Below are 17,558 nucleotides of genomic sequence, written 5' to 3'. Positions count from 1 at the left end.
CGGCTGGGCCACAGCGCGTGGCAGGAAGCGGAAGCAGCCTGCGGCCCGCCCTCAGCTCCGCCCCGCGCCGCGCCGCGCCGCGCCGCTGCCGCGGTGCTAGCACTGACGTGTCTCTCGGCGGAGGTGCAGCGCTCGGGAGCGGGCTGGGCTGCGGACAGCCTCACTTCACTCGGAGTGGAGCGGAGCCGAAGGGGGACCCGGAGCCCGAGCAGCCGTCGCCATGGCGAGTGAGTCCCTCAGGGCAGCCCCGGCAAGGCCGGGAAGGATCAAAATGCCCCTTCCCCTCACCGGTCCAGACGAGCGGCCTCCCCCCAGGCCCGCCCGGCTCCCCTAGACCGTGGCCGGCGCCCCGGCCCTTCCTGGGGTGCCCGCGAGCCCCCGTGCGCGGTCTGCTCCTCTAGTCCCTGCTCCTGCTCACGGTGGGCGGAGGGCTTCCCCAAGGGAGCGGGGAAGGTTTTTTACGTGCCCTAACTCTGCTTTTGTCTCTCCCATCAAAGTCAAATTTCTGGAAGTCATCAAGCCCTTCTGTGTCATCCTGCCGGAAATTCAAAAACCGGAGAGGAAGGTAAGTTCCCGAAATCGCCGTCCACCGAGGTTTCATGAACTGTCTGGGCGCCCGAAGTTTACAGTACAATTAAAATGGCTTCAGCACGCCAGCTGGGAACTCGGTTTCGCACCCCTTCCTCCTGGCGTGTAGCGGTGTGTACTCCTGAGCCTTGTCGGAAGGTGACCTGGTTGTGTGGGAATTTTCTCCGAAATCATGGTGCTATATTTGGAGTTTTTGAGGATATTACTCCAGCAAACAAAGCCTCCGGTTTGCTCGGTCCCAAAAGTGGAACTCGGAGATGAATGAGTAAGGCCCCAGAAGCCTCAGGATACTCGGATTGAGTTTCCTTTCCTTCTTCACCTCCAGCACGAGCGCTTCGTGGCTGGGTTTTCCCCCCCTCAGGAGGTTTTGGTATGCATGTGTTAAAAGGAGGTAAGAGCAGTCCCTTTATCCTGTGCAAATGAGTTAGGACTCTGACAGTCTCCATAAAAGGTACAGAGAAAAGGGGCGTTTTTGTGAACCCTGCTTTTTACAGCAGACGCATTAAAACATGAGAAGATAAAAATGTAGAACCTTTATCAGAATTCCCGCTCCTACCCAGCTACAGCCCAGGATAGCAAGTTTTGCCAATGCTGGTGTAGCAGTTAAACAGTGGGGAAGTTTTATTTAGATTCTTGCATTCAAGAGAATGAATAGTGAAAGATTTTTGCCTTTAGATTCTTTTAAGACTGTTGTTCATGCATTCACATACACATCTGTGTATTTAGGTCAATATGGACACTTACGTCTTGAAGTCTCCCCCTTTTTTTTTTTTAACTTGAAATCATTTTGTGTAAGTGTTCCACTTATGTGCCCTTTTCAATGGGCAGAATACAAAGTTGTCCCTTCTACCCCAACTCCCTAGCATAGTAGAAAGGGCATGGCTCTGGAGGTAGACAAGCCTGGGACCCACCCTTCACAAACCTTTTAATAGCTGTCTGACCTTGGCCTTGTAACTAAGTGTGGTAGATGGAGCAGTGAAAATATGTGCAGGTTGTAGCAGTGGCTCAGGAAGGGATTAATTCTGGAAGATGTGGTTTCTGGTGGTTTTAATGGAAGAATAGAAGGGGTTTTTTTGTTTTGTTTTGTTTTGAGGGAGGGAAAGGAATTCCAGGTATAAAGAATATATGTGTGCAAAGCAGACAAGCAGGTGGAAGGGTGTTAGCTGTAGTTCCATATTTCTAGAACATAAAGGGTGATGGGGAGCAATGGAAGGGCCAGGTGATGAGAAAATGTTCTAGAAGTCGGTGGAAGATGAGAGTGGTTTCAAAGCTTTTATAACACAGGGTATATGGGGTGGGCTCCCTGTCTCCCCGCTCCGAGTACTTTTTATTACATTGTTTTACCCTTAATTCATAGGAAATACACTGTCGAACTATCACCTATTGCAAATTAGTTAACCTACAGCATTACAAGATTTTATCAATATCAAAAGCTTTTTGATGAGAAGTGATTGTTGGCTGATTCAGCAGCTATTTCAAAGGTAAAGTAGACAGGACTGGGATAAAGAGCTTTTGAAGTTTTGCTGTTGAATTTGGCTGCATCCAGGAAAGGAGACTTGGTTATTAAGAAATGAGGAGTCTTATAAAAATCATCTACTCTTTTTTCCCATGAAGAATCCTTTCAACACAGGCCTGTTGTGTTCCTGGTTAGCTGGAAGTGGTGTTGCCTTCCCTTGGCCTCCTAATTTCTTGGTTTGGTGAGGTGACAGATGGGAAGGGGGAGCATTCTCAAGAGGAAGGAGTGTTCTGTGACTTCACCCCAGCTTCATGTGGGGTGTCAGACCCTAAGTAACCGCCGCCTTTGTGTGGTGGTCTCCTTGGGGCCTGCCTAAAGTGGCAGTCATGGAAGAACTCAACTTCTGTTCTAACCAGAGAGCCAGACTCTGTCTTGGAGCTCATGTAGACTTGGGACTCCTCCTCCCGTCCAGTTAAAAAGTACTTTTTCAGAGCACAGTTCTATTCACTTCATGCTGTCACTCACAAGATATTTTTCCATATCAAAATCCTCAGTCCACACAATAGTGCTTTTTAAGCCCTTTAAACCCTTTCTTGCAGGATAGGCAGCAAGTACTAGGGAAGGCAGTCAGTTGAGGCAGAACACCTGGAAAAGCTGCCAGTTCTACTTGGTACCAGGGGGACCTTGGGCAGGGATTCTAAATTTTCCTGATGGTACTCACTCATCATCTATAAAATAATTCCCAGTAGTCACTTGGCCTACATGTGTACCCATGGAGATGTGAAAAGTCTTAAGTAGGTGCTGTTGGTAGGCACTGAGTAGGTTAAAGGTGTAACTCTCCCTGCCTCCCCGCTCCCAGTATTTTTTATTACATTGTTTTATCCTTAATTCATAGCAAATACACTATCAAACTGTCACATTTGCAAATTAGTTAGCTACAGAATTGCAAGATTTTATCAGCTACAGAACCTTTTTGAATGATCACTATCTTTGGCTCCTTGTAAGGTCTGGTCTGTTTTAGGAATCCCTTGCTGTTGCAACATTGTTCCATCTGGGGTCTGATCCTAAACTGTTAATTCTGGTGACTAAGAGCACAGGTTTTGCACTCAAAACTCACTTCAGCTGTGAGATATGGGACAAGTTAACTTTCCTAAGACCATTCTCTCATTGTAAAGATAACATTAAGTGACATGAGGCTCCAGTGAAATCATATGTGAAAGGTCTCTGTATGCCTGCCTTGTACATAGAAAGCCTGCAACACACATCCTTACGTTTCAGGGCTTATGTTTGGCACTCGGCTTGGAGTGTTCAAGGCTCACTTCTCTGGTGAGCCAGAGAAAGGGATCCAATTCAAGTTCATGTCTATGAACTTGTCTTTGTAAATACTGCCTTAATGCGTTCTCTTCCACTATAGATTCAGTTTAAGGAGAAAGTGCTGTGGACCGCAATCACCCTCTTTATCTTCTTAGTATGCTGCCAGGTAAGTGCAGTTCCTGTTCCAGAATTGGGGTGGGGCGAAGAGCAGGCTGGGGGTCAGCGTGCTGACTCCTTTTCTCTGCTTGTTTCCAGATCCCGCTATTTGGTATCATGTCTTCAGATTCAGCTGACCCTTTCTATTGGATGAGAGTGATTCTTGCCTCGAACAGAGGTAGGACTCTGGCCTTCTGTACCTCCCTCCGATGTGGATTTGACTGGCCTCCTTTGGTTAAAGGCTTCGGCTTTATGTGGAATTCAGAGTGTTAGGGAGGAATGTTGGCGCGCTGTGCTGAATAGCCTGAGCAGATGGCCAATTCAGCGCTGCGGCATTTGAATGCAACACAAAACCTGTAATAACAAGATAAGTCTAGGTTGTGGAGGATAAAAAAAACATGGAAAAACTAGAATGCTTTTAAACAGCTGAAATGATGACATTTGTACCGGTCTTTCTTCTGTTTTGATAACATTCTTTAGAATATGTAACTTATTTCTGAGCTACATCTTCATATCTATGGGTTGTATATACGTGTCCAAAAAAATATGTAACAGTGTTTTGTATACTCTAACCCATTTACCTATGGGTGGGGAGAATTTGAACATTTATGTTGATACTGCTTTTGATTAACTCACTTTCTGAACATTTCAAATTAAGTTCTAAATCAGTTGGAAGTATAGCTCATTTTAGCATAATGGAAATAGAAGTTTATTCACAACTAGATACAACGGTGCAGACCTTCTTTCCAAACTCCGGAATTTATTTGAATGTTATCCTTTTTTTATTAACTGATGAAGAGACAAACCTTATCTCTGTAAAACCAGAATGAATCTGTTTGGGGTGAATGTAAAGGCTGTCGTCTATTTAAATGCCACGTGACTTCCTAAATAGAATAAGATGTTGCCTGGCAGACTGAATAGAATGAATTGAATTATACGCTAATCATTGATATTTGGGGATTAATTTTGAAATTAAATGCTGCTAGCAAACTGAAACACATCAGATTTGTATACAGGGCACACTGTTGAATTTTGCTCATTCATTTTCTTAATATTATGTGTTGCTTTTCCAAGCTCATACTGGCTGTTTTACCTTGCTCTTTCTTCAAGGCACATTGATGGAGCTGGGTATCTCTCCCATTGTCACCTCCGGCCTCATCATGCAGCTCTTGGCTGGTGCCAAAATAATTGAAGTTGGTGACACCCCAAAAGACCGAGCCCTCTTCAATGGAGCCCAAAAGTGTAAGTGAGATTTTGAATAATGTTCACATGTCTGCAGGTGAGAATTCAAATTTGCTCTGAAGTTTAGGGCATCAAAATAGGTTTTTTTGTACGATGTAACCTCCTTGGCCCACCAACCCTGTAGGTGTACTGTGGGCTATGTTAACGAGAGAGCACTTGGATAGAGTCGATGAGGCAGGGGGTGGGTGTCACAGGGTGTCACCAAGGGGAAGGAGCAGGGCTTGGAGGTCTCGCCCTCCACCAGCCACAAGTTTCTTACCACTTAGAAGGAAAACTTCAGAGCTATTTTAAGACTTCATTTGAATAGCATGTATAAAACCTCTTTCAGCGCCTGGTGCGCAGTAGCTACCCAACACGTGGTATTTTCTCTCTGCTCAGAGTTTGAAAGGATTCCGCTTAGGGGATAGGGATCCTTTCTGTCCAGCTCTGTCACCTGGGATGAAGTTAGATGACGTCTCTGAAGTCTCAGTCTTTTCATCTGTAACAGTGAAGATAATGTATTGTTTTATAGCAAGTAATGTGTTACTAGTAATAGTAACCAGTTCTCAGAATGAACCACGTACAGCCTCTGGTTGTGAAGCGAAATGCATTAATTAGGAAATCACATTTACAGTTGCCTGCACAGCCTTGTTCTATTCCACATCAGCATGTTTTAGAGATCTTCTGGAGTTAGTAGGTGAAATAAGTGAGCAAGAAAGACTAATCCAGTTCAGACTTGTCAGTTTCAGGTACAAATCAGGATGTATTATTTTTCAAAAGCACAAATTAGCTCTTTTCTCTTTATTCTTGAACAGTTTTTTGAAATTTTTCTGTCTCAAGATAACTGTTTTATTAGACACTTTTTTAAAAAGTTAAATAGAAGTTATTTGATGGGCATTTTGGAATAAAATTGTATTTCATGCACAAACTAAGCAGAAAAGCTGAAATTGAATCCCAAACCCATCTAGTATTGTGAAACCAATAAAAACATGTGGATTCCACTGTGCCTAACAACAGAGATTAATGAGCTACAAGAAACAAAGACATGTGCATACAAAAAGGAATGTACCTCGTTGGCCAGAAGAGCTTTGTGGCTGAGGAAATGAAACTAGGAACTAAATTGACTGCTTTGTGAGTTTTTCCTTTAAAACTGTATTAACTACAAGCTGAGAAGGGATGGATCATTTTATCCCAGAGATAATTTTCAGTGTGCTGAACTCAGACCCAAATGATAGGCCTGTAGAGGGCCCGGACATGTATTCAAGTTAGGGAGCTCTCCAAAGCCTAAGCGACCTGACTTGAGTTTGGGTGCTGCAGGTTGACACCATCACCAAATCACATGCCTCTGGATGTCATCTTCCCTTGCTCCCTGACTCTCCTTTCATAAGAACTGGATTAGTGGGATGCCTGGGTGGCTCAGTTGGTGAAGCGTCTGCTTTGGGCTCAGGTCATAATCCCAGGGTCCTGGAATTCAGCCCCGCATTGGGCCCTCTGCTCAGTGGGGACTCTGTTTCTCCCTCTCCCCTGCTTGTGCTCTCTCGCTTTCTCTCTGTCAGATAAATAAATGAAATCTTAAGGGGAAAAAAGAAAAGAACTGTATTAGTACATTTCAACTCTGCCATCACTGAAAGGAAAGTGATTTTGGAGAAGCTGGAATTAAAGAGGTTGCAGACTTTTGTTAGAAGGCATTTGAGTACTTGTACTCAGTACTCTTGTAGTTTGGCCATGGAGCTGCTGAGCGTTCCTGGATTGAGCTCCTTGCAGGTCATGCCTGCATTCTACATCTCCCATCGTCGTCCTCCCCAGTGCCTGGCACACAATAGGTGTTCCAGAACTGTTTTCTCCAGACCGTGTAGTGTCCCACTTTGAGAAGACCGTTTCTTGTGATTCCAGTATTTGGCATGATCATTACCATCGGCCAGTCCATCGTGTACGTGATGACAGGAATGTACGGAGATCCTTCTGAAATGGGCGCTGGAATCTGCCTGTTAATCACCATACAGGTCAGTTCGGCTCTAACGTGTCCCCCCTTCTGCGTAGCTCCTCACACTTAAGACTTCCCGAATGACAGATCTGAGGTGGGCATAACAGAAGCATGAGAAGAAGCCAGGGCCCGTGTGGTGGCCTTTCCAAGTTCACCAGAGAAAGGCTCTACTGTCCAAGGTCTACCCTGCCTTTAGTGTTAAGAAGCAGAAAAGCTTGGTACTGCAGAAGGAAAGGAACAGGCCTATGAACAGCAGTCTGTGTGGGTTGCTTTATTTTATTTTTTTTCTTTTCTTTTTAAATTTTCACAGCTCTTTGTTGCTGGCTTAATTGTCTTACTTTTGGATGAACTTCTGCAAAAAGGATACGGCCTCGGCTCTGGGATCTCCCTCTTCATTGCCACTAACATCTGCGAGACCATCGTGTGGAAGGCGTTCAGCCCCACCACTGTCAACACTGGCCGAGGTAAGGGCCCTGGCCTTCCCTGGGGACAGGGTTTAGTAGAAAGTATCAGCGTGTGCAAGACAAGAAACAGAAGTTTCCCTATTCCCAGGAAGAATCAGGTTAGTTTTAGGTACATCTCTTCTGATTTTCCTGTGTGTATCTGCAGAGATTCTGTTTTTGTTTTTTAAAGTGATCTCTATCTATAGAATTTTTAAAACACAGATAGGTCTGTGCTCCTAAAGATGTCTAGCTTGCATTTTTTGTGTATTTCATGGATATTTGCCATCTCGGAATACATAATTTTGCCTCGTTTTCCTCAGTGCAGTGTGGACTTCCATTGCAAGGATGAGGCAGCATTTATTATAGTCTTGTGACGGACATTGAGGTTGTTTCCAGTGTCGCTGTTGTTGCAACAGTGAAATAGTGCACATCCTCACAGGTTCATCTTTACATATCTTGGCAGTCACTCGCAGTGATTAAGCAGAGATTATGGAACCAACACACTTGCTCAGATCTGGAGCAGTTTTGGGAGAGAGGCCTGAACCCTTGGTTTAAGTCCTGGCTGTTGCTGGTAGTGGTTAAATGGCCTTGGGCACATTCCTCTGCATATCAGCTGTAGGTGCCAGGATTAATGAGAAATAATATGAAATTCCCTGAGTCCTGGCTCAGAGTAGATGCATGTTACATGTAAGTGTTGCATGTTATGCCTACAAAGAAGAGACTCTTGTTACAGGCAGTGTCTTTAATAAAACTTCCTAAATATTTAGGGAAATGTGACTTACTAGGAAAGGAAAATCAGGTTTTATCATCACTAAATATGTTACACACTCTGAGGAGACTCGCGAGAAATAAATATTCATGCGTGTTTGAGTAATTTTTTTTTAATTTTATTTTTGGGTTTTTTTGTTTGTTTTGGGGTTTGTTTTGTTTTGTTTTGTTTTTGAGTATTTTTCTTTGAGATGAATGCTGGAAACAGTCCCTGGCGTCCAGAGACCACATGATCTCATTAGTGATACTCAAAGTAGGTCCCTGGACAAATGAAGGCCACATGCACCCAGTAGATTACAAGGGAAAGAGCATAGCTTGACGTAGGAACTGTCAGAAGAGCCTCAGAGAAGAGGGATTTGGTTCCTCCCTGGGCACTTCTGGAATTGTAGGAAATTCAGGACAAATTGGGAGAAAGGAGAGGGTGGAGGGTAATATTTTTCAGGGATGGGTGTGAAAAGGCAGGCGGGAGAAAGGATCATAGGGGTTCAAGGGTATGAAGACTGTCACTGTAACTGGCCTGGGGGCATCCTGAAGTCTGAAGATGCGGCACCAGAGTTGGGGCCGGGAGGGGAGGAGTCAATAAAGGTTCAGAAGCCCCAGCAGAGGAGCCACCTTCTACTGAGGAGCAGGCCAGTGAGGCAGTGGGGGTTGGAGCATGGGAGGGGTGATTCAGCCTGGACTGGAGGGGAAGACAGGCAGAGAACACAGCCCGGCGGCTGTCCCGTTGTCCAGCTTTGACCAGCCAGCCCGTCGTGGAAAGCACAGACCAAGGCACAAGGTGCTAAGAGCATAATAGACGGGACAGAGGAGGTTCTTTGAAGGGTGATAGAAAATCGCAGAGCAGAGTTGGGTTTGTTTCTGGCTTTAAAAGTGTTGGGCTTTCAGCTGGTTGTGTTTAAGACTGAGCCGGAGAGAAGCGCAGCTGGGAGGGGTCACTCCAAGCCGCTCAAGTGGGCAGTGAGTGTTGCCATGAGATCTGTGGGTTCAGGGGAGAGGGAAGATTGGGGTCCCGAGGACTGGACCCTGGAGGAAGGCACAGATCACAGACGTCACAGACCTGTGAAGGGCAAGTGGGAACAGCTCAAATGGAATTAGTGGGACCATGCAGGTACAAAGCTGCCTCTGCGCATGAAGTAACTCTTCGCACTTGGAAGTTCTCTCTTGTTCCCAGAGATGCAGCAGGTGGCGAATTTTAAGAAATTATGTTAAAAAGTAGGAGAACTAGAGCTTACTCTTGGCATTGCCCTTCACTCAACAAATACTTTACCTGACATCTGTGAAGTGTCAGACACTAGGAATACGGAGTGAGCTGAGTGTTCCACATGGCAGGTGTTGGAACAGGTACCTCGGGAAACAACGAGGCAGAGAAAGAAGATGGAGATGCTGGGAGGGTTGTCACAGGGTTAGTCTGGGTGATCAGGAGGACCCCCTCCCAGCATCCCCCTACCTTGGAACAAAGTTCTGCAGAAGGTAGGGAGTCTTGCAGCTCTGTGGGAGAAGAATGTCCCATTTAGAGGAAACAAGCAGCTGCAAAGGCCCTGAGGTGGGAGTGTAGTGTTCAGGGTCAGCATGTGTGGCTGGTGCAGATTGAACAAGGTGGAGAGGAGTCAGAGCTGTGGTCAGAGGTACGGGAGTGGGAGTCAGTGTGGACGGCAGAAGGGAATAAGTCCTTCCTCCCCAGCAGATGGGGCGGCGGCCTCTGAAGGCCTTTCCCAGCTCCTGCTCTGAGATCCCTGAACTCTGTGCCCTGGGAAGGCAGCATTGTTACAAGCCTGGGAGCAGGGGTGCGTGGGGACTGAGCACAGCATCACAGGGTGAGGTGAGGAATTACAGACCGTTAGAACAGTGTTTCTTTCACAGAAGAGGTCAGTGGTGATCCCCATTGGAAGGTTGGCCTGAAGCATCCTCCTAAAATGGTGTGGGAACAGAGCAGGTCGTGCAAGCCACCATGTGTTCAACACTTGAGCACATGCTGTAGCAGGTGTGCCAAGGCACACCTCATGCCACTGTTACCGGTACCTCCAGCCACCCTCAGAGACCATGGCTCTAGACACTAGCTCAGGCATGCGCGCTGCCTGAGTATGTCATGGCATAGACTGTCGTGGGTTAGCAGAGATTACACAGTAACGCAGCACTCTTGTTACCTGCTTTAGCTTTGGTTTGTTTAACTCTATAAACTTCCTGAAAATTAAGACACCTCTAGGCCTTTCTAATGCCCTGTGTGCCCCAAGTTCCTCTAACGTGTCCCTCTGCTGCCTGCTCCTCAGGTCAAGTACCCAGTCTTGTTCTTTCCCTTCATTCTTTGGGAAGCTCAGTCTGCGTCATGGCTGTGGTTTCCCAGCTCATACCGGCTGCTTCCTTCCACATCCTCTCGGGGTAGGGTATGAACTTAGATTTGGATCAGCCATGCGGGGGCACACATGTGGTCCTTTCCACTTGACCATCAGTGTCAGGAGCGGAGCCCGAGCCCCACCTGCCCCTCAGAGCCGCAGATGCTTGGACTGCCCGGGCATTTCCAGGAAGAGAATCTGGCAGCTTGGAGGCCCCCCTTCAGTGTAGGGCCCCTTCAGCCAGAGTTTAGCAGACCCTGCCTTTATGGTTTTGTAACTGATCGTCATGCCACATGTCCAGTAGCCGCTGATGACTCATGCTGGAGAACTGAGATGAGTTAAATCAAAAGGTAGAATAGCCCTTTCTGCAGGTTTGCATTATCTACAGAAGCAGTAGATGAGAGGACTCTCTCCCTGGGATTATGGGAGTGAGCACTGTGAAGGGTAGGACTTCGTCTTTTTAGCCACTGAGAAAATCAGTAGAGCCAAATTTAGTTGGTGGTTTGTTTACCACACACATCCTCTCCTTCACCAACAGGAATGGAATTTGAAGGTGCCATCATCGCACTGTTCCATCTACTGGCCACACGCACTGACAAGGTCCGAGCCCTTCGAGAGGCCTTCTACCGCCAGAATCTTCCCAACCTCATGAATCTGATCGCCACCATCTTTGTCTTCGCAGTGGTGATCTATTTCCAGGTGCGTCCAGATCCTAGTGCACCAAGTTTTAATGGTCTGCCTTTGTGTGTCAGCATACCTTGGCGTAGGCATCCCTCACCCACACCCTGGCGGGGCCTGTCCCGTCCCATTGTATTGAAATGAGATGGCATTTAAAGGACGCAAAGCCCAAGGCGAGCAGGATAGGTACCTCCCACTGAGTCAGGCACACATGAGGCAGAGCTAGTATTTCTGGAATCATGTTACTTTGGGTTGGGGCTGTCGGCAGATAGAGAAGATATTAAGTTCTTGGTTTAAGAGAAATGAAAAGCAAGCAAACTAACACCTTCTCTCTGTCTTAACCAGTTTGTACCATAATTGCAGGCAGGAGCTTCATCTTAGAAAAGGCTTTCCTCTTATCTTTCAGATGATTCGTCTGTGTCACTTGCTTCTGAACAGGAGAGTGGCACTGCTGTTCACTTTTCTGTAGTCGGGCTAATCTTTGTATTTTTTGATCAGCCACTTTGTAGCTCTTCTAATATTTATTGACAAGAAGAGACAGCAGTTGAGAGAGTAATTGAATGCTTGTTGGAAAGGTATTTAAACCAGGCAAGTGCTTTTTCCGAGGAGCAAATGACTGTTCCTTTGGCTGAGACTCAGATGCCTCATTACCAATAAGTGGACTCTTTAGGGGCTTGGCAAGTATGTGTTTGGAGCATGAAGATTTTATTTTAAATCTTACATATTCTGAGTCCTAGGCATTGAGAGTTTGTGAAAATGATATAAAAGAAACCCTTCCTCCAAGGCTTTCCGAGGGAGAGGTCACATTCATAGAAAATCTTGGCTTTGGGGCACCTAGGTGGCTCAGTCGGTTAAGCGTCTGCCTTTAGCTCAGCTTCAAGGCTCACAGCAGACTCCTCGCTCTTCGATGAGCCTGCTTCTCCCTCTCTCTCTGCCTGCCACTCCCCCTGCTTGTGCTCACTCTCTGTCTATCCAATAAATAAGATCTTAGAAAAGAAAAAGAAAAGCTTGGCTTTTCTGCGTATTATCAGAAACCTCTTAAACAGCTGTTCTGGGGTGCAAGGCAGATGCTGTGGTGGCATGGGTCTTGGGGCCACTGAAAGTATAGGCAAGAGAAGCACTGCTAGAACTTGAGCATGTGTTCTTCAGACTTTTCTAGTATATTCTACATAGAGCTGGATATAATGTGCTGGATTTTGGTTTCTGACAAGTAGGATTATAGGATTATCTCTGCTGGGCTTTGGTGCAGTTTTGAGCCAGTATTTCTGGGAGACCTTTTTTTTTTTTTTTTTTTAAGATTTTTATTTATTTGAGAGGAAAGAACAAGAGAGAGTGTGAGAGCACACAAGTAGTGGGGAGGAGCAGAAGGAGAAGCAGGCTCTCTGCTGAACAAGGAGCCCACCATGGGGCTTGATCCCAGAACCATGGGATCATGACCTGAGCTGAAGGCAGACACTTAACCGACCGAGCCTTTCAGGCACCCCTTCTGGGAACCTTTTGTTCTGATTCCCCCAGGTACAGAGGTGGGTAAGGCAGGGGAACCACAGCCCTGGAAGCTATGCTTGCAGCCGGCTCCCTGGCAGCTGTCCCTGGCTGGGCTGGGCTTCTGGGCAGCAGGCCGGATGAGGCAGCGAAGGGCATTCCACTCTGTTTGGCGTCTCAGGGCTTCCGCGTGGACCTACCCATCAAGTCAGCCCGTTACCGAGGCCAGTACAACACCTACCCGATCAAGCTCTTCTACACCTCCAACATCCCCATCATCCTGCAGTCTGCCCTGGTGTCCAACCTGTATGTCATCTCCCAGATGCTATCTGCCCGCTTCAGTGGCAACCTGCTGGTCAGCCTGCTGGGCACCTGGTCTGTAAGTACAGCTGCTCGGGGCTAAAACCATCAGTTTGAGCGCAGGTTGCAGGCTGTGCACCTGTGCGTCTCACTATGAGCACGTATTTCACCCATAGGTATTTGCTGATGATGCCTTTTACACATTCAGCATGTTCAGTTCCCTTTTTATTGAGGGAACTGTACTATAGGCCCTTGAGCAAAATCGTCATCTGTGTCAACTGCTCAAAACCATTTCTGTCCTGATGCGGAGGTACGACGAAGCGGCCTTCACAGGCTTTGTGCGTAACCTTTCCAGGATACTTCCTCCGGGGGCCCGGCACGTGCGTATCCTGTTGGCGGCCTGTGCTACTACCTGTCCCCGCCAGAATCCTTCGGCTCTGTGTTAGAAGATCCCGTCCATGCCGTGGTGTACATAGTGTTCATGCTTGGCTCGTGTGCGTTCTTCTCCAAAACCTGGATTGAGGTCTCGGGCTCCTCTGCCAAAGATGTGAGTATATAGAAGTTAACAGCGAATTTCTTGAGAGGAGGTTAACCCAGGAAACAGTAGTCCTCACCCATTTGGGGTCTGAGGGGTCTCTGCCTGTCTCCTCTTGCTAAGAAAGTGGTCTGTGGACACCCACAGATGCTTCATGCTCATGGCGGGGCAGTTGTGAACCCTCAGTAGCCAACAATGAATGCCAGCAGGAAGCCAGTGCTGTGTTGGGGAAGCTAGAGCCAGTGTACGGTCACATTTCGCCCCATGACTTCTCTGCGGTGAAGTCAGAGTTACCTGTGTGAGGGCTTAGGGCGCAGAAGAGGAAAAGCTGCGAGTGTTGAGCCCCACCAGGAGGCATCCACCTTCCTTCAAGTTCAGGTCTCCAATTTAACGGTGTCTCCTTGGTGGGTGTCATGCAGGTTGCAAAGCAGCTAAAGGAGCAGCAGATGGTGATGCGGGGCCATCGAGAGACTTCCATGGTCCATGAGCTCAATCGGTGAGTGCTGATCCCTGGCCCTCAGACTCTGAATTTGTGGTTTCCTTCCATACCAGGTATCCTGATCTGGCTTAGGGGTTTCCGATCCATTAAACTCCTACCCTTGGGTAACGAGATAGAAAAGGCCCCTGTGTCTGTAATTCCTCTACACTCTTGCTTGATGCTGGAGACTGGGGATAGGGTAATAAAAGCATGCCGCCCTCTCCTCAAAGAGAGAGCCGCCAGGGAGTGAGATAGAGGCATGTGGCTCTATGGGTACAAGAGGGTGTAGTAAGGGTATGGGCAGCCAGCTGGCTGCTGGGGGAAGGGGCAGTGTCCAGGGTCTCTTAGGAGACCCAGTGCTAGAGGCAGAGCCACCAGAGGGAGGGCCAGCTGACTGCTGAGAGGCCGCAGTGGGAATGTGGGCTGGGGGCAGAAGGGCTCCAAGTGCTGCAGGAACCTGGGGACACAGAGGAGAGGCCGGCCGCAGCACTTAGTGACCAGCTGGGTTTTCTGAGCGCTCTCTCAGAAGAGAGCTGTAGGCTGGCCCTTGGGGTGCTCATGGGGGACTTGGCCATCTGCACCTCCTCTCCACTTACCGTGGAGCTGCCTCAGGCAGCAGGGGTGGTAGTATTAAGTATCTCAGGCTTTTCAAGCCTGTCGTGACTACTCGTTTCCTCCACCGCCACTGGGAAGCGGCCGCTGACAGTACCTACACGGATGAAGGGGCTGTGTTCCCGCAAAACTGTTCCCTAGGTCAGGGGGCCAGCCAGGCTTGTCCCGCTGCCCGTAGCTTGCTTGCCTCACCTGAAGGAAGCAACCACGGGAAAAGCCAGTGTTTCAAGTTTCAGGTTGTTTTCAGATCTCTCACAGGGGTGGTTTGCAGTTTCGTTCGTTTAATTCCTCTGCGGCCTCTCCATTTACACCCACTGTTCAGTCCTAACAGATTGCGTGCCACTTAGGAAATTTTAAATTTTCTACTAGCCACATTAAAAAGGTAAAAATATACATGAAAGTCATAAAACCTTGTGTGTAGGCTATATCTTAAAAAGAAAGTAAAACGAATCTGAGTAAATTTAATGATATATTTTATTTAACTTCCCATGTCTAGAATTTAATTTCAAGTTGTAGATAAACATAAGAAAAAGCATCGTAAATTATTTTATATTCCTGTCTTCAAAACCTCATGTGATGTCTTCAGCATCTCGATTTGGACTAGTCCCATTTCATGAGTGCTGTGTGGCTCATATGGCACCTACTGGACACCACAGCCCTAGTCCAGACCATCAAGGTGTGTGAGTGGTGAAGGTTCAAGGAGGTAGTGGAGTGACCTCGGAGTCAGGATCTTAAATCAGATGTGGGCATGTCCGAAGCTCTGGTTCCTTCCCGAGGCCAGGCTGGGGCTGGGGGTCTGCATGGTGGCTCATGGCTCATCAGTCCCCTGTTCCTCAGGTACATTCCCACTGCCGCGGCCTTTGGTGGGCTGTGCATCGGGGCCCTCTCCGTCCTGGCCGACTTCCTGGGTGCCATCGGGTCTGGAACCGGGATCCTGCTCGCAGTCACGATCATCTACCAATACTTTGAAATCTTCGTGAAGGAGCAGAGCGAGGTCGGCAGCATGGGGGCCCTTCTCTTCTGAGCCACGTCTCCCTGGACCAGGAGAGGGGCCCTGCCTGGAATTGCAAGGGAGGGGGACAGTGAGGCCCGTGGGGTGCTCATTGCAGGAGTGCTGCTACAGCACCGGGACTTTTGTTTAATAATGTTTTTGAATTTCATACTCTTTCATTCCACTTTGTAAAGTGCTAGAATTTTTCCAGTTTGAAATTTTGCTTTTTATGCTGGCATTGGCAGAAAGAACGGTAGGAGGGAGGTTTTATGGAGCTGACTGCCAGAGGTGGGGATGGCAAAGGACTGTCCCCAGACAACTTTTTTTTTTAACCTTTGCACCTACTCAGTGCCGTAGGCAGCTGCAGTGGTCTGAGCTGTTCCCCGAGCACGGGAACTTTTTGATTAGAAGCACAAACCTCATAGCTGTGTCTCCGTCGTTGCCATAGGGCACGAGGCTGAGAGCAAATCATGTTTTCTGGTGGACATGACTCACTGGTGAGTCCCTATCACAATCAGGGGTTAGAATACCTGACTTCAAACTGTTTCTCTGGAAGACACCATTGTTTTCCCCTTTTATAAGTAGTTTTTTAGGAACAAGCCTCTTCGAAAGAAAGGGATGGGTTTTCCAGAAGACATTCTTGGGCCGTCTGTTAATTTTTCTGCATGTGCCTCTTGGCTATTCTCGTTGACTGTTCTGGTTGGGCTTTGAGGCTGAAGAGCACGGAGTCAGCTTGGCTCCATCGTGTCTGGCTGGCTGTCGTCGGTTTGTGTCCTCTGAAGGAGCGAGGCCAGGATTCTCCAGGCTTACAGAGTTGGCGCCTGGCCCAGCCGGGTGGACACTGCATGACCCTTGAAGTGACGTATGTCTGTACCATCCTTCCAGTTGTCGCTGGACGGGCGTGCCACTCGCCTGCAGCAGCCCTCACAAGGGGAAAGACAGTGGCTTCACTTTTACAGGCCACTGTGCCTTCCAGGCTGAGAACGTCCCATCATGTTTATAGCACTTTTTTTCACTGTGCCTAGGACCAAATGCATGTTAAGTAAATGACCAGATGCCACCTGTCTTCTAGCTTCAGTCAGCACCACCCCGCAGAGAGGAGGGTGCAGGCCCCACATCCGTGGCAAAATCAGGGTCAGAGAGCTTAGGTTTTTGTTTTTGTTTTTGTTTTTTAGTAAGTTGCTCCAGCCTGTGATTGGAAAAGACTCATGGTGATGTCTAGAATGAGTTCTGTTTGTGGTAACAGGGGACCTAGGGTTTAGGCAGTGGAACCTTTTCCGAGGCCGGCAGGGAGGCTCCTCTAGGGACAGGTGGTGCTCGGCAGCAGGGACAGCAGAGTTGGGCGCCACATGCCTGAGGAATTCTCCCTGGAGGAAGCCCCAGCTCTAAGGAAGCACCCGGGGCCCTGCGGAGAGAGATGCCCCACCAGCAGCCGGCACACAGGGGCCTTCGAAGCAGAGCCATGGTCACGACTCAGTAGAGCTGAGTCTGAGCTCCTAGGACACCTCACTCACAGCGCTAACCAGGAACAGACCAACCAAGGGACAAGAAGCGACTTGCCTGAATCCACCTGGCAAGTCAGCAGCAGAAGCAGGATGGGCCCGACAGGTCTGTCGACCTCTCAGTCCAGGGCATCCCACCATATCACACGTGGCCTTGTCAGACCCAGTCCTGAGCAGAGACTCAATGCTCCCCCTGCGGCACGCCATCTGCTCGGCCCCACCCGTGGTTACACTGTGGGCACCAGCCTCATGGGTGGGGCCCTGCATGGCTCTTGCTCTGTGGTCTGTGATCACAGTGGGTAGGGGGCTGACCCCAGCTTCCAGGGGACTGTCACTGTGGACGCCAAAATGGCATAAATGAGTTAAGGTGAATAAGTGACAAATAAAGCCAATTTTTACAAGCCACTTGGTCACGTTCTCTTGGTTTACAGCTCCCCTGCTCCAGTCCTCTACCTGTTGACACCCCTGCCCCACGCCCCACCCCATCCTGCTCCTGCTGAAAGCCTGTCCTAGGCCCAAGAAGGGCAGTGGGTGCAGAGCTGGGGTGTGTGAGGCATGGTCAAGTCCTGCTTTGGCACAGGGCACCCTAGGTCTCCCTGGGATGGAAGTGCCTCCTTAGAAAGGCATTTTGCCTGGGAAACTGCCTTCTGGTGGCATCTGCTGCATTCCCTGGCTTCCGGTAAAGTGAGACACAGGTGACTGGCTGCTGCGGGGCTGGCA

The 17,558-nt window shown here is 48.4% G+C and overlaps 1 protein-coding gene across 1 annotated transcript; it reads left to right on the top strand.

The window, feature by feature from the left end:
- The first annotated feature begins 44 nt into the window (after window positions 1-44).
- On the top strand, window positions 45-17,243 carry SEC61A1 (SEC61 translocon subunit alpha 1). The gene is made up of 12 exons (XM_013055194.2): window positions 45-227; window positions 498-565; window positions 3,459-3,524; window positions 3,614-3,692; window positions 4,625-4,756; window positions 6,629-6,738; window positions 7,030-7,183; window positions 10,799-10,959; window positions 12,602-12,799; window positions 13,076-13,267; window positions 13,675-13,751; window positions 15,183-17,243. The coding sequence occupies exons 1-12, from the start codon at window positions 221-223 to the stop codon at window positions 15,367-15,369; spliced, it is 1,431 nt and encodes a 476-aa protein (XP_012910648.1). The 5' UTR covers window positions 45-220; the 3' UTR covers window positions 15,370-17,243.
- The last annotated feature ends 315 nt before the right edge of the window (window positions 17,244-17,558 follow it).

Source organism: Mustela putorius, unplaced genomic scaffold, assembly GCF_011764305.1.
Source record: "Mustela putorius furo isolate JIRA1106 unplaced genomic scaffold, ASM1176430v1.1 tig00003850_pilon_pilon_pilon, whole genome shotgun sequence".
Lineage (NCBI taxonomy): Eukaryota > Metazoa > Chordata > Mammalia > Carnivora > Mustelidae > Mustela > Mustela putorius.
This window is presented reverse-complemented; position numbering and strand designations above follow the sequence as displayed.

Excerpts from the sequence above, each read along its gene's own strand:
- SEC61A1 (XM_013055194.2), top strand. Across the intron at positions 3,693-4,624 it reads GATTCTTGCCTCGAACAGAG|GCACATTGATGGAGCTGGGT; the intron begins GTAGGACTCTGG and ends TCTTTCTTCAAG. Across the intron at positions 12,800-13,075 it reads GCCTGCTGGGCACCTGGTCT|GATACTTCCTCCGGGGGCCC; the intron begins GTAAGTACAGCT and ends TAACCTTTCCAG.